At 49.2% G+C, this 24,250-nt stretch overlaps 2 protein-coding genes across 2 annotated transcripts; both read left to right on the top strand.

The window, feature by feature from the left end:
• Positions 1-496: 496 nt before the first annotated feature.
• Positions 497-11,690, top strand: EFCAB12 (EF-hand calcium binding domain 12). Its single transcript, XM_083157975.1, has 9 exons — positions 497-562; positions 3,487-4,085; positions 5,614-5,829; positions 6,263-6,422; positions 6,546-6,808; positions 7,422-7,635; positions 8,969-9,239; positions 10,167-10,292; positions 11,518-11,690. The coding sequence occupies exons 2-9, from the start codon at positions 3,624-3,626 to the stop codon at positions 11,675-11,677; spliced, it is 1,872 nt and encodes a 623-aa protein (XP_083014101.1). The 5' UTR covers positions 497-562; positions 3,487-3,623; the 3' UTR covers positions 11,678-11,690.
• A 3,420-nt stretch (positions 11,691-15,110) lies between these two features.
• Positions 15,111-20,745, top strand: RPL32 (ribosomal protein L32). The gene is made up of 4 exons (XM_083155727.1): positions 15,111-15,264; positions 17,007-17,107; positions 17,516-17,697; positions 20,576-20,745. The coding sequence occupies exons 2-4, from the start codon at positions 17,012-17,014 to the stop codon at positions 20,703-20,705; spliced, it is 408 nt and encodes a 135-aa protein (XP_083011853.1). The 5' UTR covers positions 15,111-15,264; positions 17,007-17,011; the 3' UTR covers positions 20,706-20,745.
• Positions 20,746-24,250: the final 3,505 nt, after the last annotated feature.

Raw genomic sequence — 24,250 nt, 5'->3', positions numbered from 1 at the left:
GTGACCATGCCACCATCTATTACCCTTAGTAAAGTTGTGGCGAGCAATCGCGATTCACGTAGCAGCTAATATAACTGGCATAAGCGATGGCCGCAAAGATGAGGAAGTACCAAGAAGACTATTGCTGGGGCACTCTTACAATGACATATTAATGTGTGTGAGGAGTGTGTGCATTTATATTATAACATAACTTATTAACACTTTTCTTTAACATATGAAGTCTCAGGCAGTTGTTTTATCCACCAGCCAGCTAACTACTTGCACTAGTGTACACAAAATACTTCTTTATTTCTGATTTCACTGTCACATGGGAGGATTTGTGCTGTAACTATGTAGGGACGCAACCTGACTCCAGTACAGGAGACATTTCCCTGGAGCTTACACCGTTATCGCCAAGCAGGTTTGGTCTTCAAAAAAATGGAGTCGGCACCACACCAATGTAAGGCACGCTGGGACATGTTTTAGTTTCGTTATTGGAGCCAATCAGAGAGTGGGACCGGGCTGTTGCCATGGTACCCTGACGGCAACAATAAGCCTGGAGAGAGGAATGTGAGAGACCCAGGTATGTATGAGATGGACATGTACTGGAAGCCTCTTGCACCCCCCCTGCACTACACAGTAATGCTGGGGGGCTACTGCTTTCTCCTGTCAGGCAGGATACTGTACTTGTTTCATCTGTTGCAGAGAGCAGGGGTATGCACTGCGTCCAGCTGCCGTGGAACTACACATCCCAGCATGCTCTGTTGCAGTTTGGCTTAGTCAAACTGTGGCAAGGCATGCTGGGATGTGTAGTTCCACAGCAGCTGGAGTGCCACATGCAGGGGTGACACACACACACACACACACACACACACACACACACACACACAATTAATCCAGGACTGAACTCTCCTTCTCTGTAACTGTATGATTACTATCAGCATAGTTGCCCCCTGTCCCTATTTTCTGGATCTGTCCCTGTGTTTCCCTGCACAGTACCAACCTCAGCTGCTGGAGTCTATTATCATTCGCTGTTTGAAATGGCCATTTCAGCAGTGGCCGGTGTCAGTCATTTAGGTACTTGTGGAGTATCACGGCTCCCATCGCATGCCATATATAGTGGCATGCGATGGCATGCGATTGGATACGATTTTTGCAGTTTTTAACTTTTTTTTTTTACAAAATCGCATGCGTTTTTTAACAGAAAAGCATTGAAATGCATTGAAATTATTATCAAACATGTTCAATGGCCCCCAAATGTCATTTTTGAGTCTGTACCACCCCCACTATCAACGTGAACCCAAAGCGTGGCGAGCGGCGGCGGTACGCGTCCTACGACCTTTTCATACCCCCACTATCCACGTCAGCGTGGAGTTGAGAATAGAAAGTGTGGCGAGCGCAGCGAGCCACCGAGCCCGAAGCATGGCGAGCGGACGCGGACACCTGTGAAGCCCGCGAGGGGACGCATATACCAGTGAAGGTATCCGTGTCCCCTCGCTGCGCTCGCTGCGCTCGCCACGCTTCGGGCTCGGTGGCTCGCTGCAATCGCCACACTTTCTATTCTCAACTCCACGCCGACGTGGATAGTGGGGGTATGAAAAGGTCGTAGGACGCGTACCGCCGCCGCTCGCGGGCTCGCTGCGCTCGCCACGCTTCGGGTTCGCGTTGATAGTGGGGGTGGTACAGCCTCAAAAATGACATTTGGGGGCCATTGAACATGTTTGATACTAATTTCAATGCATTTGGATGCTTTTCTGTTAAAAAACGCATGCGATCGCATGCGATGCGCTTTTTTGCTATACAATGCACATCGTGGGAGCCGTGATTGTCCACAAGTACCGTCATTTAGACCAGACGGTCGTGGAACTACAACTTCCAGTATGACCTACAAGTTACACAGTTTCTCTCTAATCTTTCTTCCTCTTAATTACGATGATCTTTAAAATCACTTTAATTTAGTAATTGTCTATTATATGCTTTGATTTTGTTTTTTTCAAAATATCTGTAAGACCGCGGGCCTTATGCCTAATGTCCCGGCACCATAAAAAACTTTGAAACTTGATCGGTTCTCCTTTGCCATTGATGTAGGGAAACCATCTGGTCCTCCCACATCGATGGCAAAAGTATTCAACATCGGCCATAAACCATCGATGATTTGAAATCATTAATGGTCGATGGGCATCCCTAGAACTGGAAGTGGGTGGGGGACAGTATGCAGCTCCCGGCAGTGGGTGAGCGTCTCCTCCCACTTAGGGAGGTGTATGAGAGCAGGGGGCTGTATAATAGTGGTATGTGGGCAAGACATTGATAAAAGTTGTGGCGCTGGTGCAGAGGACCGTGGGGACACTTCTGGCAGTGGGGGAACCTGCAGCATGGCAGATAGGGCCGGATTTCCCACCTAGGGGCGGCACCTGCTTGTGGCGGTACAGGATCCCCCATTCTCATGGGGGTATGTGAAATGCGGGAGCGGGGTCACAGGGGTCCGCTGGGGGAATTGCCGGAAGGGGGTCAGGGAGGTCTGCAAATTGCGGGAGGGGTGGTGGTGCAGGGATCTGCGATTAGCGGGAGGGGGCGGGGGTCCGCAAATCGCAGGAGGGGGCGCGGGGGGGGGGGCCTTGAATCGCTGGAAGGGGGGGTCCGCAAATTGCGGGAGGGGGGTTGTCGGGGTCAGTGAATTGCGGGAGGGGGGGTCCGTGAATCGCGGGAGGGGCGCGGGGGGTGCCGTGAATCAAGGGAGGGGCGCGGGGGGGGGGTGCAGGGGTCCGCAAATCGCGGGAAGGGTCGTGGGGGGCCACAAATTGCAGGAGGGGGGGTGCCGTGAATCACGGGAGGGGGGGGTGAATCGTGGGAGGGGGTCTGTAAATTGCGGGAGGGGGTGTGTGAATCGCGGGGGGTGCCGTGGGGGTCCGTGAATCATGGGAGGGGGTCCGCAAATCGCGGGAGGGGTGCGCGGGGGGTGCCATGAATCGCAGGAGGGGGCGGGGGTCCGCAAATCGCGGGGGGGGGCGCAAATCAAAGGGGGGCTAGAATCGCGTAAGGGGGGCGCGAATCGCGGGAGGAAGGGTCGCGGGGGCCGCAAATCGCAGGAGGGGGGTGCCGTGAATCGCGGGATGGGGGTGGGGTTCGCAAATCGCGCAAACTTTAATTTAGTAATTGTCTATTATATGCTTTGATTTTGTTTGTTTTTTCAAATATCTGTAAGACCGCGGGCCTTATGCGGCTAGAGTACTGCGCCAGTGGGCATAGCGTATCTATCGTGAAATCAGTATCACCATCACTATCATTATTACAACAAGTAAGTTGGGAACAGGGGTGGATTCATGGGGATGGGGGGTAGGGCAATTGCTCCCCCTAACGTTGTGTGACTGTGATCACTATACCTATATGCTATTGTCCCCGACCCACACTCACTGTACTGTGGAGGCAGCCAAATATACATGTCATTATTCAATATGTCAAAGTTACTAAAACAATGATTGTGGACCCTTACGTGTTTCTCCATTCCAGGATCAGCTGTATTATGATCTGCCGTCCATGGAAATACTCAATAGATAGCAGATTGGTGCCACCATTGCCCGGCGCATGTAACGCACACGGGCTGGTCCTATGAGCTTTCCCTTTGTGGAACTATACTGAATGATACAATGTCTACAAAAGTGGCATTTCAGGACTTACATCCACCAACGGATAATCGCTTCAAGGGGTACAAGCAGCGAGATCTGTCCCAAACTCGTTACTTCAAGGCGGCCTGCAGGACGTTTGGGCCACCACAGTCAAGGACACGACGCATCATTGCTCCCCCCATGGAAAAACTGCAATCTGGATCAGCGGCGTTCACGGAACCGTCGCCTGTGGCTTCCGGCAGCAGCATTACCTGGGAATCAGATAGGATGGCAGAGACGGGAGAGACCGGTATCACCGGTCAGAGCATTTCAGACTGGTTGCGGGAAAGGCAGACGTTCAGGTCCCAGCTGGACAGTATGGGAGATGTGGAAAAATGGCTGCAGGGAAAAGCGGACCGGACAGACCTAGAAACACGGGTGCAGGATCGGATGGAAGAGAGAAGTCTGAAAAGCCGAATGTCCCTAGAAACCGCTCATGAAACGGTGGGTTCAGCTCCTGGAAATCACAATTCCCAGCACCTTTAATCCTCTGGACCGTCAAAGGGGCAACCTCCAGCCACAGGGCTCCTTAAGGAGGAACGTAACCAAAATGTCAGATCATAATCATCATTCAGACCTTTCATAGTGTCATATGGGTATTTTATACGGAATCTTAGTGGGAGCTGCCATGTTGGCTTTGCAGAGCCTGTTTTACACACTGAGAGCTAAGAACATGTTACAGGTTGAGTATCCCTTATCCAAAATGCTCGGGACCAGGAGGATTTTGGATAACGGATTATTCCGTATTTCGGAATATTTTAATATTTCAATGATGTATTTTGAAGTATCTTGCATTTATGCTGTATAAACACATAATATACACACAAATATATTTTATTACCACATAAAATACACACAAATATATTTTAATTGTTCAAAAAACAAGGTTTCAAAACGTGAAACAAAATGTGTGTACTATCTCAGCACTGAATTTGAATGCCAAGCAATCATTGTCTTGCACATATATAGTGCCAGTTACATATCATGTCCCCAGTGATGCTGTTACAAATGTCCCCAGTGAGTTTTTAGCAAAAAAAATATTTTTTTTCACTTTCTGGAATGTCCGTATTTCGGAATAATTTGGATAACGGATATTCGGATACGGGATACTCAACCTGTATTGTTACACAAGGGAAGTATTATATATATATATATATATATTTATTAATTAGACAATTAAAATGAGGACTTCTGCAATGTACTTTCACTTTGAGCTGTGACCATTTTTACTTTCACTTTGAGCTGTGACAGTTTTTAGCCCACAAACTCTCCACCCCACCCCCAGTCTCTATCTGCCCCTACCTCCAATCTCTGTCTTCACAGCTCCCTCTCTTCATACCCAGCAAGCTTGATCAGTTTCCCTGCAAAAATTGCCTTCACTTTCTGTTATGACACCTTTTAGCACACAAAGGAGTAAATTGATCTGCCGAGTGGCTTCTAGTGGTCAGTGGCACTACTTCACCTCATAGAGGGGAGACGTAGTTAGCCTTTTATACAGGGGTTAAAGTGAGGGGGAACTGAGTTCCACCATCTCTAATGGTAGGGGGAACTGAGTTCCACCTCTACCACAGTCCTGAACAGTAATTCCAATAGAAAATCTTGTCCCAGCGGCTTCTTCTTCTGGCACGGCGTATGTAATATAAAGTTAAGATGGACAACTGTGGACAATATGTGTATAAGGGGCATTACTTTGTGATTTGATATGAATTAAGGGCACTACATGTGGTGTAATGTGTATACAATTGTGCTACCATGTGTTGTGGGACCATTATCCCTTTATGGGCACAAATTCCCTGGCGCTGGTCTAGGCTCTGCCTAATAAGGGGGAGGGGGGGGGGGGGTGTTAGGGGAATGGAGTTCCACCACCTCTCTAGGACCACTTTAAGCCCTGCTTTTATATCTATCTATTTATCTATAAATCTTACTAGTGTATGGGCACCTTTACCAGATCACTGAGGTCTTGTGCTTCCAGGTGTCTAAAACGAAGGAATTCGGTGGAAGTATGGCGAGAAGCGCGCAGTCCCGTGTGATCACACCCTTCATCCAGCAGCCTAGCCCGGAAGCCCTGACTATCCTGGAAGGTTACCTGAATCAGCGCCGGCTCCGCCTTGTAGACCTCTATAATCAGACAGACAAGAGCAAGAGGAAGCAAATCTCCAGCCAGGACCTGAAGACAGTGAGGAAAGAGGTGACGTTCTGGGAATGGAGGCTAGGGAGTGCGGCTGAAGGATAACGCTCTCCTAAATTCTTATTAGTTCTTAAGTCTATGGCAAGGGGATCTTGGAATGCACATCCTAATTACACATATAGGAAGAGGTTCCATCATGCTGAGACTTGTAGTCCGACAAAGGAAGAAAAGATAGAGAGCCGGTGCACACTCTACAAGGTTCTTCACATACTTTTAGGCCATAAAATACCAGCCCTGAGCCCACCAACCAACGTCTAGGGAACCTCATCCTGGTGGGTCCCTAATGCTAAGTTTAAGGTCTAGGGTGCAGAACCCCACTAAGCCAGTGAAGGTCAGACCCCCCCCCCCCCCCCCACCGAGGGCCATGTAATAGGTCCAGGTCCAGGAATTCAGCTGCCTGGTGCAATGTGACTGTGACCCTGCTCTGTCCTAGGCCAGTATTCCCATCAGCGACGTGCAGTTTGACGACCTGGTCATCTCTCTCAGTGGCAAGCAGCCAAATAAAATCGACTACAAGGAGCTGTCAGTGGGACGTTCTTCCTGGAGGAAGAAGAACATGGAAGACCGTAAGAATGGAACCACCGTCAGCCCAGGTAGACTTATACGTTCATGGTATAGCATACATTCTATTGATGTGTAATGCGAGCTGCGGCGCTGTGTGTGTATTGTCTCCGGTCACCATTGTCATGTAGGACATGTTTCTCCTGTCCTTGCAGCCGCGGTGATGCGTTTCCAGCCTTCCACTGACCTCAACACCGAGGGAGGCGATTCTCAGCCCACGGCGACGCTCTCCGGGGTGCCCGATGGCTTTGGAAGTGCGAAAACGGGTTCACGGCCGGTACACAGTGTGCAAAGCGCAGGGAGCGGGTCACAGTATCTACAAGTGCCCCCGGTCAGCCTGGAGGAGAGGAGACCCCTCAGCTATGAGGACATGGAGGACATTGGGAAGAACTACAGAGAGAGGAAGCGCAGAGTGAAGGTCAGGAGGGGGGCGGATTATTAAATAGACAGTCAATAGGTCTACCCCAAGACGTCGACATGCAATAGGATGACAGGGTCGACATGAAAAAGTTAGGCACATAAAAGGTAAACATGATTTTGGATCACTTTTTTTGCTGTCAGTGTCGGCAACTGTTGACATGGACACCTAATTAGTGTAAAGCGCGCTCCCCATTCTTCATGCTCGGTGCCACACTACTGACGGAACACTGATATTTTCTCCCTCTATGCCGACATGGATGGTGAAGTAAGAACAAGCCAGTTTTTAAAACATATATGAAAAACTCATGTTGATCTTGTCATGTGTCTACTTTTTTTCCATGTCGACATTTTGACTCTGTCGACCTTTTGACCCTGTTGATCTTTTGAGATAGACCTATCTAAATACTGTAGATCTATCAAGCGGAACCAGGTGAGGACGCCATCGATGGAAAGCAGGGCCGATGATGTTGCCCACAGCAACCAATCCGATTCTGTCAATCATTTTCAAGGATGCAATAGAGAAATGATAGGTAGAATCTGATTGGATGGTACGGGCTCCGCAGTGACACGATGGAAGCATCCGGTGTTCACCTCTGTCTTCCATCCCCCAGAGTAACACTCGGCTCTTGGACTGGTTGGAGCAGTGCCGGTTGGTGCGCAGCGGTAACGCTGCCTTGGATGCCCACTCCCTGCCCTCTACACTGGGAGGGGAGACAGCAGAGCTGGTGGAACAGTTCCGGAGACAAGGGCTTCAGCAATACTACAAGATCCTGAGGCTGTGTCAGGCCTATGAGATTCCTCTATCCGAGCAGCTGCTGGAAGGAGGTGAGGAGTCACTTCTACTACCTGCGTCATTTGGCATTGGGGACTCTTCTGCAGGGAGGGTCCGGTCAGCTGTCAGCAGCAAAGGCAGAGAGGGGGATTAATGGGGGGATGGGACGCTTTATCTGATTGGAGCTGAGGGGAGGCTGAAATGTGCAGAGAAGTGACACTATAGTCCAGGGCTGGCGAACTGGTCCTCGGGATCTACCAGCAGTCCATGTTTTCTAGTACACCTGTGGTTCTGGAGAATGTGTCGGTTAGAAATTAATGCACCTGTGCACCAGCTAGGTGGTTTATGAAATGTGACAGTTGGTATTGACTACACCTGTGCACCAGCTATGTGGTCTGGGAAATGTGACAGTTAAGGTCCCCATACATGCTGCGATAAGCAGCGTGCAATGCGACGTGATGCGCGCTCCCGCGGGCATCGCATCGCACAGTACAAAAAGTATGTGCTACACATACTTTTTGTACTGCCCGCGGATCGCATGCAAATTGCATGCAAAACGCACGTGTGCGATCCGATGAGATCCACTCGATAACGTGTCGCATTGCACGCTGCTTATCGCAGCCTGTATGGGGACCTTTAGTAATTACTGCATCTGTGCACCAGCTATGTGGTCTGAGAAAAGTGCTTCCAACAAGTCGATTCTTTAACTGCGCCAATATTTTATCTGACCTGTCTGAACAGAACTACTTATTTACGAAAATGTCGTTTTCGCTCTCTTATGTGGCTATTCCAGTGGTTCCCAAACTTATTGAATCACGGCACCCTACAGTAGCAGAACATTTTTCATGGCACCCCTAAGCCAAAAGTTTTTTACTAAGAATTTCAGACAAAAATATTAAATTAAATAAGTTGTGATAAGATTTTATACTTAGGCCAAGCTATGTGGTGAGGAACATGATTCACTCCTGTTTCCCCACATATGTTATAATTGAAAGCCCCAAGCACTGATTTTGTCTTTTTCATTGACCTTAAAAAAATTGAATTGGTTCTGGACCACCAGCCTGAGGGACCCCTGCAAGTGCTCCGAGGCACCCCAGGGAGCCTAGGTGCACAGTTTGGTAACCACTAGGCTATCTTCAACATACAGCCTTCCAGCTATTGTTGAACTACACAACCCAGCATGCTTTGCCACAGTTTTACCATCTCCTTATAGCAAAACTGTATCAGGGCATGCTGGTATATGTAGTCCCACGCAGGCTATTGCATGCTCCTGCTCCATTATATAACCACAACGACACTGAATCCCCCTCGCAGGTGCTCCGATTGTGTCGGCATGGTGATCTGCGGGGGTCATACTGTAACACAAATCTGTGCTTCCATAAACAGCATTATTATATCCCGGGGACAAACTGATCACGTGCGGACCAGGGCAGCAGCTGCCGCTGCGACAGCCCGGGACGGTAACCATGTCCAAGGAAAAGTTCAAGAGGAAGAGCAGAGCTGCATGGAGTGGCAGCCAGGAGAGTGGGAGAGGGATGCTTGGACGGCCAGGGACAGCAATGAGGACCAAGGATAGATCCATGAAGGAGAGCAGCCTATCAGCGGATGGCACCCAGGACACAGGGAAGGTGCACATGGAGAGATCTCCTGGGACTGGGTGAGCGTCCATTTTGGATCAGGTCATGTGACACTCAGGGTGCTGGCACTATGCTGAATGGGAAAGGGAACACACATCCATAATTATAATATATCATGGGTGTAACTAGACATAGCAACATTCTGTAAGGACCCCATGTACATATTGTCCTTGTGAAACTGTCAGCCTTTTAAATCTGAGTTCCAGTCGGCCGTTCTTCTGTCGACCTTCTGTCACTGTCGACCAGTGGTGATTTTTACCTATGGGCTGCGGGACTCCATCAACCCCAGGAAACATCCGCCACTGTGCTCAGTCTGTGAGACTGCACTGGCTTCACTCTGACTGACAGTGACTTCCTATTGGAAGTCCTGTCTGCCAGTCACCTGCAGAATGGCAGTCCCAGTGGGAGGTGTTCCCTCCCTCTGGGACTGCCAGTCTGGGGTGCTATAAGCAGAGAGCTGGCTTCCTGGAGGAAGCCACTCCCTGCCTTGCCATGCAGCCCAATTTGGCTTCTGTGGGCTGCAGCCGATGCAGCCCATAGAAGCTTGGAGCATGCACATGCTCAGTACACAGGCACTGGGACCATGAAATGAATGGGAGCAGCGCTGAGCGGCAGCAGTGGCAGTGAGCGGCGGCAGCAGGGGGTTTGTCGCCGACAGCAGGGCCAGCGGCAGCCCCCCTCCTTCAATGAGGTAGGAGCCGCCGCAGCTGTCGACCTAATGCATGTTCACCTTTTGTTGACGTAGACATTGTAGATCTTTCATTCGGACACCACTGTATTGAGAAGTATTCCTTTACTCTCCAAAATATTTTCAGAACCCAAGTAGCCCCAGGCAACAGTTAGATAATATGAGGGCGATTATTCCAGTTGCTTATTCCTTGCATGGAAGTTTTCTGTTCCTTGAGTCCTTAATCAATGTTTCCTCCATATTGTGTTTTATTTCTTAGCGACGGCCCGTATCCTCCGGAAACTTACGTCAGACGGGTGAGGACCAAAGTGAGGGGCAGGAAAGGAGGGCGGAGAGAAACTCTGAGATGCTGGACCACATATGAGCAGTTTCAGGAAATGATTGGGTGAGTTGAGGACAAAGGAGTCCGGAGATCTGGTACAAAGTTCGATCTGTTCCTGCAATTCAGCAAATACCAGTAGCCAGTCGGTCCATATCTAGTAGCAGAAGACGAATGTAGTGATGTAGTGCGCCTCCTCGTGCCCATTGAGAAAGGGGATGTGCTCAGTGCTTTGTAAGTTCAAGGCTAAACCATACCCTCTTGTGGTTCCCTTAGTTCTGGTTCTCTGGTGCTAGTAGTAGTTACCATGGTGGTGTCATCGCTTTCATCTTCTTACAGGTTAGGACAGAGGGGAGACCCCTCCACACTTCACCTTATTGACTCCCGCCTACCACATTACCTCTCTCCTTCTGCCTGCTCCCATCTGACCTACCTGTCCAGTCTTTGCCTCCCATCAGACACTGTCCCCGCTGCCTTCAAGCATGCCCTGTCTCCCCTATTCAGCAAAAATTCCACCCATTCTCTTCCCTCCACGCCACTTCCTCTCTTTCCTGTCTCCAAGATGTTGGCCATACTGCTCACTACCTCTGGAATTCTCTACCTCTCCCTATCAGACTTTCTATTTCTTCACCAAACCCTGTAATTTCTCATCCAAACCCTCTGTGCGCATGTGTCAAGGGGGCGTGGACTAACGCTTTTCGCAGCCCACCACGATAATTGGCTGCTTCTTTACGCCCCCTTGACACCTGAGCACTACAAGTGTATGCTACAGTCTGCAGTAAAGGAGAACCAAGCAGCCATCGGTATCCTGCCCAGCTGGATTTGCCCGTATGATTACTGGTTTCACCGGCTTGAGCGCATGCGGCTCTCTTCAAGCTGGGGTAAGACAGGTGGACACGGCTGAGCGGAAACTACACTCGGTAGAAAGGTTCTACCACTGCAGCCTCCACCCCATCCACTGCAGATCCATGTGGACACCGCCGTGACGCAGTCCTCTAGCCCAGGTTCACACAGCCCAGAACCGACCGCGGCAGTACCAGCAACTGGTGCCATCACCGAGGCACTGGGTCACTGACTAGAGATGTGGGGTGGTTTTTCCTATAAATAAGTGGACAGAGCTGGCGTGTCATTCATGGAAGGGGTCAATGATGCAGGTCCCGATTTTTCGTACAATTTGACTTGGATTACAATAATAAGAAAGAGGCCCCGCCCATTTCCAACAAGACCTCGCCCCACATTCCACATTGAATATGTGACGTATATATTGATATTATCTTCTTATCCTATGTAGAAGCCTGAGGCGGCGGTTCCCTCACAGTTTCTTTACGTCGGATGACAACGCGTTCTGGCCAGGACACCTTGCGGAGAAGCTTCGTGTCTATCTGCCGACGGCTGCTGAGAGAGACACAAACCCGTCACTGACGAGGAACCAAATCAGTCACAGGGGCTAAGCCGTCTCCGAGACGTCAGTGTTAAATAAATATAATAAAATCAGATGTTACATTTGTAACCTGTGTCGCTGTTTAATAGTCAGGGATAACTTGGTATAACCTGGTATATGCGGCTTATTGCCAGCCATACATAGTGCGGTGTGTGTGCAATATATCAGACTTGTACAGTGCTATCACAATAACCTGTTACACAGAAGTGGAACCAGCCTATCAGAGCTGAGTATTTTACTTATTTACATATGTGAGCAACGGCTAAAGACACATGTGCATACATAACACATACCTCCCAACATGACCCATTCCAGGAGGGTCACAATGCTCTGTTCCTGGACTTCCCTCTGCATGTATCATACCTCCCAACATGACCCATTCCAGGAGTGTCACAATGCTCTGTTCCTGGACTTCACCCTTCATGTATCATACCTCCCAACATGACCCAGTCCAGGAGTGACACAATGCTCTGTTCCTGGACTTCCCTCTTCGTGTATCATACCTCCCAACATGACCCATTCCAGGAGGGACACAATGCTCTGTTCCTGGACTTCCCTCTTCGTGTATCATACCTCCCAACATGACCCATTCCAGGAGGGACACAATGCTCTGCTCCTGGACTTCCCTCTTCATGTATCATACCTCCCAACATGACCCAGTCCAGCAGGGACACAATGCTCTGCTCCTGGACTTCCCTCTTCATGTATCATACCTCCCAACATGACCCAGTCCAGGAGGGACACAATGCTCTGCTCCTGGACTTCCCTCTTCATGTATCATACCTCCCAACATGACCCAGTCCGGGAGGGACACAATGCTCTGCTCCTGGACTTCCCTCTTCGTGTATCATACCTCCCAACATGACCCATTCCGGGAGGGACACAATGCTCTGCTCCTGGACTTCCCTCTTCGTGTATCATACCTCCCAACATGACCCATTCCGGGAGGGTCACAATGCTCTGCTCCTGGACTTCCCTCTTCATGTATCATACCTCCCAACATGACCCATTCCGGGAGGGACACAATGCTCTGCTCCTGGACTTCCCTCTTCGTGTATCATACCTCCCAACATGACCCATTCCGGGAGGGACACAATGCTCTGCTCCTGGACTTCCCTCTTCGTGTATCATACCTCCCAACATGACCCATTCCGGGAGGGACACAATGCTCTGCTCCTGGACTTCACTCTTCGTGTATCATACCTCCCAACATGACCCATTCCGGGAGGGACACAATGCTCTGCTCCTGGACTTCCCTCTTCGTGTATCATACCTCCCAACATGACCCATTCCGGGAGGGACACAATGCTCTGCTCCTGGACTTCCCTCTTCGTGTATCATACCTCCCAACATGACCCATTCCGGGAGGGACACAATGCTCTGTTCCTGGACTTCCCTCTTCATGTAAAATACCTCCCAACATGACCCAGTCCGGGAGGGACACAATGCTCTGTCCCTGGACTTCCCTCTTCATGTATCATACCTCCCAACATGACCCATTCCGGGAGGGACACAATGCTCTGTTCCTGGGCTTCCCTCTTCATGTATCATACCTCCAAACATGACCCATTCCGGGAGGGACACAATGCTCTGTTCCTGGGCTTCCCTCTTCATGTATCACACCTCCCAACATCACCCATTCCAGGAGGGACACAATGCTCTGTTCCTGGGCTTCCCTCTTCATGTATCATACCTCCAAACATGACCCATTCCGGGAGGGACACAATGCTCTGTTCCTGGGCTTCCCTCTTCATGTATCATACCTCCCAACATGACCCATTCCAGGAGGGACACAATGCTCTGCTCCTGGACTTCCCTCTTCATGTATCATACCTCCCAACATGACCCATTCCGGGAGGGACACAATGCTCTGTTCCTGGGCTTCCCTCTTCATGTATCATACCTCCCAACATGACCCATTCCGGGAGGGACACAATGCTCTGTTCCTGGGCTTCCCTCTTCATGTATCATACCTCCAAACATGACCTATTCCGGGAGGGACACAATGCTCTGTTCCTGGACTTCCCTCTTCATGTATCATACCTCCCAACATGACCCATTCCAGGAGGGACACAATGCTCTGTTTCTGGACTTCCCTTTTCATATTAACATAAGTCTACTAACGCACTGGATACTGCATGTTATACAGCAAGGCTGGTGAAACTGGTCCTCAAGGTCTACCAGCAGTCCATGTTTTCCAGACCACTTACTGGGTGCACAGGTGCAGTGATTACTCTCAAATTTTTAACCATGTGCTGCATTCATAACCAATACATTCCAGTGGCGCATGCAAGGGGGGGTTCTGGGTACCTCCCTCTGGGCAATGAGCATTTAACTCCCTCTGGGCAATGAGCATTTACCTCCCCCTGGGCAATGAGCATTTACCTCCCCCTGGCAATGAGCATGTAAACTCCTTATAGCAATGATCATGGAACCCCTGGCAATGAGCATGTAACCCCCTATGGCAACAAGCATGTAAGTCCCTTGGCAACAAGCATGAAATCCCCTGGCAACGAGCATGTAGGTAAGCAGCACCAACAATGCGATTAATAGCAAAAAAATCATGCGGTTAATGGGATTTAAAAATTGTATTTGTTGCCCGGCACTATGTATATAATCTTTATATCTATTTACACTGCAGGCAGGGGAGGCACTACCTCCCCTGCCTGCACGTTCCTGCTCTCCACCCCTCTCTGGAACTGCCCCCCCCTTGCAAAAATCCTGCAATTGCACCTGCATTTTACAGATCCACAGTTGGATTGAAAAACATGGACTTTTGGCAGGTCATTAATATGATTCGCATCTCGAGATCTCGCACTTAATAGGAACGACCCCATGGACTGTTGGAGTTAAGGTCCATACACACTAGAAGATTATCTTTCCAATCTGGCTGGTTGGAATGAAAATCTGGAAATTTCTGGAAACAAAAGCAGTCATCTGCATGAAGGCCCTTACACACTAGAAGATATTGGCATTAATCTCCTTCAGAAAGGGGCTTCTGAAAGATATTGATGGCAATATCTTCTAGTGTGTATGCCTACTATCTTTAACAATGCGCCACCCCCAGCTCATTGTTAAGGATATTGACATTTTCCGGACATGCAGGTCAATCTGCCAATATTGCTTATGCACAGTGTTCAGTGTGTATGCACAATATCTTTCATGATTCAGCCAATATCTTTTGTCTTTCATATCTTCTAGTGTGTATGACCAATTTGTCTGTAGGACCATTTTGTGTCTGTTTTCCATGTTTAGGAGCAAATGGACAATTGTCATTTGCTCCCCAAAACGTCCAGATTTTCATTCCAACCAGCCAGATTGGAAAGATAATTTTCTAGTGTGTATGGGCCTTTATTGTCAGACCATACTTAGGAATCAATGCTGCAGGTGAGCCTCACTCTCACCCTCAGTTGTAGCACCTGTGGAGGAGGAGGGATAACACAAGCTTAGTTTAGGGCTGCAGTACTTATAAGAGCCGCTGGGTGGTGATATTACGTCTGCCGGAAGTGCTGAGCTCCTCTATACCTCGGCCTGCGTCGCTCGCTCTCTCTCTCTCTTCCTCGGTCTGCCTGCGGAGAAGGCGGACGCTCCATACCGGTGAGTGAATCTGCCGCCATCCTCCGTTCTGTGGCCGTATATCGGTACCGGCGGGTGCCATCCGCCTTTATCAGCCTGTCCCGCACCCTGCACACCGCTATTGCCGAGGGTTTAGCTGAGGTTCAGGTCGTCCCAGCCTCTGAGGCCTGCGGGGAACATGGCGGCCTGCATGGGTCCCGGGCCCGCTCTGTGACTGCTGTGGTTACTGGGCATGCGGGGTCCGTGTGGGGCCCACTGGTCAAATTTTGGGCAGGCAGCCCGGGTTACCCAGTAGAATAGTTCAAATGTCCTCTGCTCTAGGCTCCCCGCTACTGGGAACTACAAGTTCCAGCATGTCTGTGAGCTGGATGGGATGTGACCTGACACTGCAGCAGTTATGTGGGAGAATTACTGATCTTCCCTATGTCACTGCTCATAGCCCAGCATGGGATACACAGACATATAGGATACGGTGTAGCTTTGGCTGTGTATATAGTCCCTGTGCTGCCTGTAGGCTCCCTGTATAGGGTACGGTGTAGCTTTAGTCCCTGTGCTGCCTGTAGGCTCCCTGTATAGGGTATGGTGTAGCATTAGGTGTGTGTATAGTCACTGTGCTCCAGTATATCAGGGATGGGGAACCTTCGGCCCTCCAACTGCTGAACTACAAATACATACCAGCATAACCGGCTTTAACTTTCATATTTGGCCATGCTAACTGTTGCTGGGATATGTAGTTCAACAGCAGGATGTCCGAAGGTTCCCCATACATGCGGTGTAACATTAGATGTGTGGGGTCACTCTCCTCTATAGCCTTCCTGTATATAGTCACTGTGCTCTGTAGGCTCCCTGTATATGATATGGTGAAGCATTACATGTGTACATAGTCACCATGCTGCTTATAGGCTCCCTGTGTTGGTTCCCATGTGCTCCATGTTTTGGGCAGCATCCCTGTTGAAGTGTTGCTACAGATTGGAGATGCTCGATACTGAATGTTATACAATACAAACACATCTAAAGTGCTGTAATACAGACACAAACTGACCTGTATTAGTTTCAGTGTGTCAGAAGCTAAACTTTAATGTGGGTTTTTTCCTCTGTCCTCCGCTGACCTCATGGGATAACCAGACGTGTGTGTGTGTATGTATATAGACTGGTTATACCATAAGGAAGACAGCCTCAAGCTAAAGTTCAGCTTTGATATTCTGTGCTGTTACTGCAGTAAAAGTACCACCAGGTAACAGTATAAGGCCTTCTCCCAACCCTAGTCTGTGGAGCGTTCCGTGCTCTTGCAGCTTGGTCTGTAGGAGGCAGATGACCGCAGCGTTATAACCCATTCCGTGGCTGGTCTGTGGTATTGGTTGACGGAAGTGACTCTGCTACATGTGCTGCTATCACATTGTTCTGCACCTATAACACGTAATCATTGTGCTATACAGTGGCTGGGAGCCAGGTTCTAGGGCAGGTATGTCCAAACTATGGCCCTCCAGCTGTTGTGAAACTACAAATCCTAACATGCCTTGCCACAGTTTTGCAATTAGGGAATGCTAAACTATGGCAAGGCATGCTGGGATGTGTAGTTTCACAACAGCTGGTGGGGCACAGTTTGGACATTAGGAAAAGGTGGCATTATTATTTTTTTGCAGTATGTGTTGTAAGTTCTTAAACTTGGCCCTAGACGTGTCTGCGCCATTGTAAATGATGGCCATTGTTAGAAATGTGCTACATATACTGTGGCAACTGTACTCATGGTGTCTTCTGTTTAGGCGTCATGGCGGCCCTGAGACCGCTCATCAAACCTAGGATCGTCAAGAAGCGGACAAAGAAGTTCATCCGCCACCAGTCAGACCGTTATGTCAAGATTAAGGTCAGTACAAATAACTGAAGCACTAGATGGCTTTATAGTCAGACTATATAGTTCAGCATCTTGCTTGGTCCCCTATGTACTCTTGTTTCTGTCCTGATTACACAGCAATATCGAACTACCATATTAGGAACCTATGGGGTCATTAAGTGTCCTGTGCTTAATGGTTCTTCACATTTTGGCCAGATCTGTACTAATATAACATGTGTATGTCCAGCTGTTGTGAAACTACAAGTTCCAGCATGCCCTACCATAGATTTGCTATTGGCTAATTCAAAAACACTGTCCGGTCATGCTGAAATGTGTAGTTCCACAGATTGGCTGGGTATAGCATGTTCTGTGTGCTTATAAGTGACATATTGGGCACTTGGTTCCTCCTGTACCAAACAATACCCTTTGTTTTTCTTACAGCGTAACTGGCGCAAGCCCAGGGGTATTGACAACAGAGCTCGCAGGAAGTTCAAGGGACAGGTTCTGATGCCCAACATTGGTTACGGGAGCAACAAGAAAACCAAACACATGCTGCCCAGTGGCTTCAGGAAATTCCTGGTGCACAACGTCAAGGAACTTGAGGTTCTGATGATGAGCAACAAGTAAGTAGCAATTGGGGGGGGGGGGGGGGGGGGGGGAGAGATACGTGTGCATGGGGAAATACCGCTTGCAAGATGAAGGGGAAATAGGATCCTGGGGGCTGTGGGGTTTTTTTGGGGGGAGGGGGGGTAAACCTGTGTAGTTCACCGGTAGGTGCCAGACGGAGATCCTTCTAGGAGCAGGGTACAAGGGTGATCCCACTGCTGTTGGCATTAGTGGGCTTCCCTCGAGTGTGCCAGACGGCTCTAGCAGGGCTCTGCTAGAGGGACAGAGCCCAGCTAAAATAGCCCAACATGAACACTAGGAACAGCACAAGTATACTATTGCGAGCGAAGGCAGCATGCATCGCTGTGCAACTGTGTACTGCAATGACTGGTGTGTACACACGGTGAGATATGGCTTCCGATGTTGCCGATATAGTGACCACCGCATACCTCCCAACTTCCGTAGTTGGGAGGGCAGGACTCCCAAAAAAGGGGGCGGTATGACGCATCCTCCGGCCACGCCCCCGTTTTCGCCACTTGTCGGCGCTGAAAAGCATGTGCACTTAATCTATTCTTGGTGGGCTGGGGGCTCCCAACTGTCTCCCCCCCCCCACCACCACCACCACGCAGGACAATGGCAGGATGTGGGAATGTCCCTGACTATCGGGATGTTCCCGCGGTAAGCGGGACAGTTGGGAGGTATGCATCGGAAGCCATGTTGCATACGTGTTTTTGTTTGGGTTTTTTTTTTTTTTGGGCTTGCTCCCGTGTGAGCTAGAGATGGGCAAAACGGATCTTTTCGCGGACCCGGCTCGACCCGGGTCGGTCACTGAAAAGATCTAGATCCTTTGGGCGGCTCTACGGATCAGTTTGTGTAAAAAAGACAGTTATTTATGGTTTGAGTTAGTGTACCATACCTCCCAACATGACCCTTTCCAGGAGGGACACAATGCTCTGTTTCTGGACTTCCCTCTTAATGTTTGATTGTTATTACCTGTGTGGAAACACCTTTCTTACCCATTTACCTGTTTAGAACAGGTAATAGCAATCATTCGTTAAGAGGGAAGTCCAGAAACAGAGCAAAGTCGTAGGTCAGAGATGGGGAACCTTTGGCCCTCCAGCTGTTGTTGGACTACACATCCCAGCATGCCCTGCTACAATTTGCTATTTGGCCATGATAACACTGTTGCAGGGAATGCTGGGATGTGTAGTCCAACAACAGCTGGGGCCAAAGGTTCTCTAACCCTGACCTAGGTGGTGCACTTAACATAGATAGTCGTTTGGTCGACTGATCTAGGTCGACATTAGGTCAACAACACTAGATCGACATGCTGAAAGGTCGACGTGGAACAAGATCGACATGGTTATAGGTCAACATGAGGAAGGTCGACAGGTCATAAGGTCGACATGGGGATTTTCACTGTTTTTTGAGCCGACATGTGCCGACAGGCGGTATTTCATGCCCTACCTTCCACTAGGGCATGGAGTGAGATTATAATAGTGTGGCGAGCGAAGTGAGACACTGTGCCCAAAGCATTGCGAGCGATGCGAGGGTCCGATTCTCACTTCCAACTGTGTCCATGTCAACTGTGTTGACATTCGGGTCAAAAAACAGCGAAAACCCCATGTCGACCTTATGACCTTCCTCATGTCATCCTAACGTCCATGTCTACCTTTTCCCATGTCAACCTTTTCCCATGTCGACCTTTCTGCATGTCGACCTAGTGACTGTCTGACCAACGCTTGTCTGACGAACAATCCAGTTCCCAGGACCTGGGTAGAAGTCCCGTGTAAAGGGACACGGCGTGTCCCATTTACACTGCCGCTGACAGGGGTCTGACCCGCTGAAGACCCGGGGTTTTGCAGCGGTGTAAAAGGGGTATTAATTTGCTCGTTGCCAAGGGAGACTAAATTTGCTCATTGCCCCCCTCCCCCCCCCCCCCCCCCAAATGAAAGTTAAAAGAAGGCCCCCTCCCCCTCCAAATTAAAGTTAAATGTACTACACAGCCCAGCAAACAGAGATCTAGTAAAAAAAAAAAAAACACATGTGCACTGCCTAATTTATGTCTGTGTGTCTGTGTGTTCATACTTCTACTACACACCTTTCTGTGATACTACTGGTGAACTCAGGTGAAGCAATCTTGAAATGCCTGCCAGTGCCAATGCCTCTGCTCTGCTTAGTCTGCTGTTGATGTGTAGTCACCAGACCTCCCTCAGGGCTTCCAGATTCAGAAGAATCTAGATCTGCACGTGACACAGCAGCAGCAGCACAAGCAGCCAATTAGAAGAAAATATCTCAGCTGCCAAAGGGGGCAGTGCTGAGCTCAAGCAATGCAATGTGCATTGTATTGTATGTAATGCTAAGCGAAACCGATCCGGATCACCATTTTGGGATCGGCGGCTCGCTCGTTCTTTTGATGGATCCGTTCAAAAGAACCGCATCGTTCGCGAACGACACATCTCTAGTGTGAGCGCAAATTGGCAGGAAAGACTATATAGTGCAGATCTGCACTATATAGGCTAAATTGTGCTATGCGATCTGATCGCATCGGGACTCTCCTATCGCCTCCGCGTGTACACACCATTACTTGTTCCTTGTCCCTTCTGTACTCTATAGCAAACCATATAAAATGTTTCCTGTTCTGTCTGCTGGGTGGATCCATTGCCTGCACTATGACCCTGCAGTTGTGTGGACAGTACAGATGCAGGGTGGATTGGTTCTCAGTGGAAAACCTGATCCATCAGTGACCAATGTGTAGAAGAGTCTGTCACTTGTCAGCATTGGTGGCTCAGTCACTTTATCCCGTGTCCCTGCTCAGAGGGGACACTGCAGTGTACAGAGACCACACCTCCTGCCATATCTTACATGTGACTAATCACTGGTCTCTCCCTCCAGATCCTTCTGTGCAGAAATTGCTCACAACGTCTCCTCCAAGAACCGAAAGACCATTGTGGAAAGAGCGGCCCAGCTCGCCATCAAAGTGACAAACCCCAACGCCAGACTGCGCAGCGAGGAGAACGAATAAACATCTTTCCTGCTATGTGTAAAATAAAAGATAAAGTACAGCTGAGACTTGTGGTTCTGTGAGTGCCTGGCAGCATGGCGTGGGTGGTGTATGTCTGTGGGCCTGGCAGTGAGTATGGTCTGAGTGAGTATCTGCAGGCGTGAGTGAGCCTGATATCTGCAGACAGTACAATGGGTCTGACTACGATTTGTAAGGTATTGCACAACAGGGAAGCGCAACTGCAATACTGTATAGATGTAGTGTATGAGGTGCCTGTACAACATGGACACCTCCTACGTGCAGGAACTGATGTGACCTGTGATGGTAGCAGTTTACTCAAACTTGTCACCAGGGTCCAGGAGGTCTTCATCTAACATGGGCCCTTATCACTGCTTCCCCAAAATACTGCATAGTGTCCATCATACTGCAGCTATGGGGGCTGCCAGGGTTATTGCAGGCCCCCAAACATCTGACTTGTATATGAAACAACCTGGCTTAGGTCTATGGGTATGGGGCCAGTGGTACATTAGGGATTATAATCCAAAGCATTCCGCCTGACCATTGGGCACATGATAAACACTGCATAATCTGGATCTATATGGTAGACTTTCCCTATACCACCTGATATCTCCTGTCAGGACCCGTAGAAGCGCGGTACAAGTCCTCTGCCTTCAGCGTTATGCTGTGTACACACGGTGAGATTCCTTTGCTATTTGAGTGCTATGCAATCTTTGCTATCTCTGTACTATTTGCATACAATCAGCATTAGATTTGTGCTATAGTCATTGCTGCCCTGTCTATCGGATTCGATTTGTACTGTCCAAGGAGTGCGCATCTGGATCGGAAGGTAAAAACAAAAAGCAGGGGACAATATAAAGAACTGTCCAGCGCACTTTTTATATAGTCAAACCTCAGTGTGTAGACAGCATTATGTCTGTCACTGACCAGATAAAAACTTCTGCCTTCATTGGGTTGTGGTTACTACAATATAAAGGTTATGGGTCTGTGCTCCTACAACGTTATCGGCTGCAGTGCTTTTATACAGGGGACTGATCTCCAGGGTGACTTGTATCTTATGGGAGCAGTCAAACATAGCTCAGAACTCAGCAAATCTCCCAGTGTGTAGGCTGCACTAGTAGATAATCTGCAGAGATCTCTGGACATTTACATTCGTCACCACCGGCTCCTGGTGTCAACGGAACCGCACAGGTGTTCGGTGGTATGCCCGTACATAGCGTGATGCACTGGTATATTGGCCATGAGCTGATGCCATGGGTCTGAGTTATGCGTTTACAGAAACCTATCACAGTAGCTGATCACTGATCTGCCATCGTGTACTCACCATTAGTGCAAGATACACACTAAGCCGCATGTACCCAGCCAATCTCATAGCCCTAGCATCAGCAAGGGCATAGTTGTGGTATTTGTAGAGATGGCTTCTGTTGGCCCTGCAGCAGGACTATCCAGAAAACATGCTAACAATGGCTTGGCATGCACATATGGGAATGATAGGTCAGTCTGATCCTCTGAAATTGTGTGCCTAGCTTTACATGCAATACTGCCGAGGTAGCCAGCGTCTGGCCTTGTTGGCTACCAACAGGTTCATTTTCCCGACCTAGCTGGTGCATAGGTGTGCATTACTTACTGATACACCGATCACATTGCAAAGCTGGCTTGCGCCTGGGATTTTGTATGTGTAACCTGGCTGTGGCTGGCACCCTTATCTGGCTTAACGCTGGGGTGCGGAGATCACTGCTGCCCGGTCCGAAGCCGGTCATTGGAGAAGCACTGGCTTTAGGCTGTGAACCCGGTACTGGATCCCATTGACCCAGCTTACTTGTTCACACTGCACTGTGAGCTGGGTTAAACCAGTTTTTGTACCCTGCTCCATACCAAGTTGAAATGCAGAGTACCTTGACCTGGCTTATTTGGGCTAGTTGCGTGCACACGGCACAATATCCCCAATTGCTGTATGTTTGTGTGATAATCTGGTATTATAAGATGACAAATTTATTGTAAGCAGTGCATTGGTTCCCAAACTAAGTCTGGGTACACACCAGAATGACAATGATTTAGTTTGAAATCGCACAATGATCTCACGATGGATTAGAGTACACAATCGGTACCCAATCAAAGGTAGCATTACGAATCTCTACTGCAGTAGCTACACGCTCCAATCTGAGATGACCGGCGCATTGGATCGGAACCGTACTGACAACTGGTAAGCTTCTGCTCGTTTCACATACAATCAGTTGTACATTGCGTTGAAATCAGGGGATTGGGGCCTAAATCGTCCTGGTGCGTACTTATACTGTCACCTGTGCTTAAACTTTGATATTAATAAATCCTGGATTGTAATGGCGGTACGGGAAGCTGCTTTGTCATCTGCAAAGAGAATCCTTATTAATGACCACCATTGCAGTCTCCGTAAAAGGATTGGTTACTATCAGACCTTAATCTGTGCAGAGTTTGTATGTGCTCACCTCCTTCTGATAGTTACCAGTAGTGCATGTTTAGGTACTTGTTTCCTATCTGGGCGCCCAGGTTTTCTACGTACGGCACCGTAATGAAATCGCATTGCATCGTACACATACACGATATTGAACGATGCGATCCGATTCGATTTCCCATAGGAAACAATGTGAAATGGCTCAATTTAGCCAAATTATCATAGAAACAATAGTAAATGGGCCAAAAACACCCCTGAACATTGAAATGTCCCCCCAAAAGTTGTTGACGCCACCCCGCCATCAACGTGAACCCGAAGCGTGGCGAGGGGCGGCGGTACGCGTCCTCCGACCTTTTCATGCCCTACTATCCACTAGGGCGTGGAGTGAGAATAGAATAGTGTGGCGAGCGCAGCGAGCCACCGAGCCCGAAGCGTGGCGAGCGGACGCGGATACCTTCACAGTTATACGCGTCCCCTCGCGGGCTTCCCAGGTGTCCATGGCGACGCGGACACCTGGGAAGCCCGCGAAGGGACGCGTTTACCTGTGAAGGTATCCGCGTCCCCTCGCGGGGCTCGCCACGCTTCGGGCTCGGTGGCTCGCTGCGCTCGCCACACTATTATATTCTCACTCCACGCCCTAGTGGATAGTAGGGCATGAAAAGGTCGGAGGACGCGTACCGCCGCCCCTCGCGGGCTCGCTGCGCTCGCCACGCTTCGGGTTCACGTTGATGGCGGGGTGGCGTCAACTACTTTTGGGGGGACATTTCAATGTTCAGGGGTGTTTTTGGCCCATTTACTATTGTTCCTATGATAATTTGGCTAAATTGAGCCATTTCACATTGTTTCCTATGGGAAATCGAATCGGATCGCATCGCATCGTTCAATATCGTGTATGTGTACGATGCGATGCGATCAGATTTCTCTACGGAGAATAGCATGGTGCGCAATTAACTTAGTGGGCGCCCAGATAGGAAACAAGTACCCATGTTTATCTGTGGTTGGTCATATAAGCTGCAGTGGGGACAGTTGCTGATATATCCAGTGTAATGTGCTATAAAATATGTTGGTATAATAGATGTAATATGCCCCTTTTTCCCCCGCAATCCAAAAATATACA

This window comes from Crinia signifera, chromosome 8, assembly GCF_055691185.1.
Source record: "Crinia signifera chromosome 8, ASM5569118v1, whole genome shotgun sequence".
NCBI lineage: Eukaryota > Metazoa > Chordata > Amphibia > Anura > Myobatrachidae > Crinia > Crinia signifera.
Note: the sequence above shows the minus strand (reverse complement) of the source record. Positions and strands in the feature narration are given on the sequence as shown.

Bases quoted from the DNA above. Each gene is read 5' to 3' on its own strand.
- RPL32 (XM_083155727.1), top strand. From the start codon at position 17,012: ATGGCGGCCCTGAGACCGCTCATCAAACCTAGGATCGTCAAGAAGCGG. The intron at 17,108-17,515 runs GTCAGTACAAAT...TTTTTCTTACAG, and splicing joins ACCGTTATGTCAAGATTAAG to CGTAACTGGCGCAAGCCCAG. The intron at 17,698-20,575 runs GTAAGTAGCAAT...CTCTCCCTCCAG, and splicing joins GTTCTGATGATGAGCAACAA to ATCCTTCTGTGCAGAAATTG.
- EFCAB12 (XM_083157975.1), top strand. From the start codon at position 3,624: ATGTCTACAAAAGTGGCATTTCAGGACTTACATCCACCAACGGATAAT. The intron at 4,086-5,613 runs GTGGGTTCAGCT...TTGTGCTTCCAG, and splicing joins TAGAAACCGCTCATGAAACG to GTGTCTAAAACGAAGGAATT. The intron at 5,830-6,262 runs GTGACGTTCTGG...GCTCTGTCCTAG, and splicing joins TGAAGACAGTGAGGAAAGAG to GCCAGTATTCCCATCAGCGA.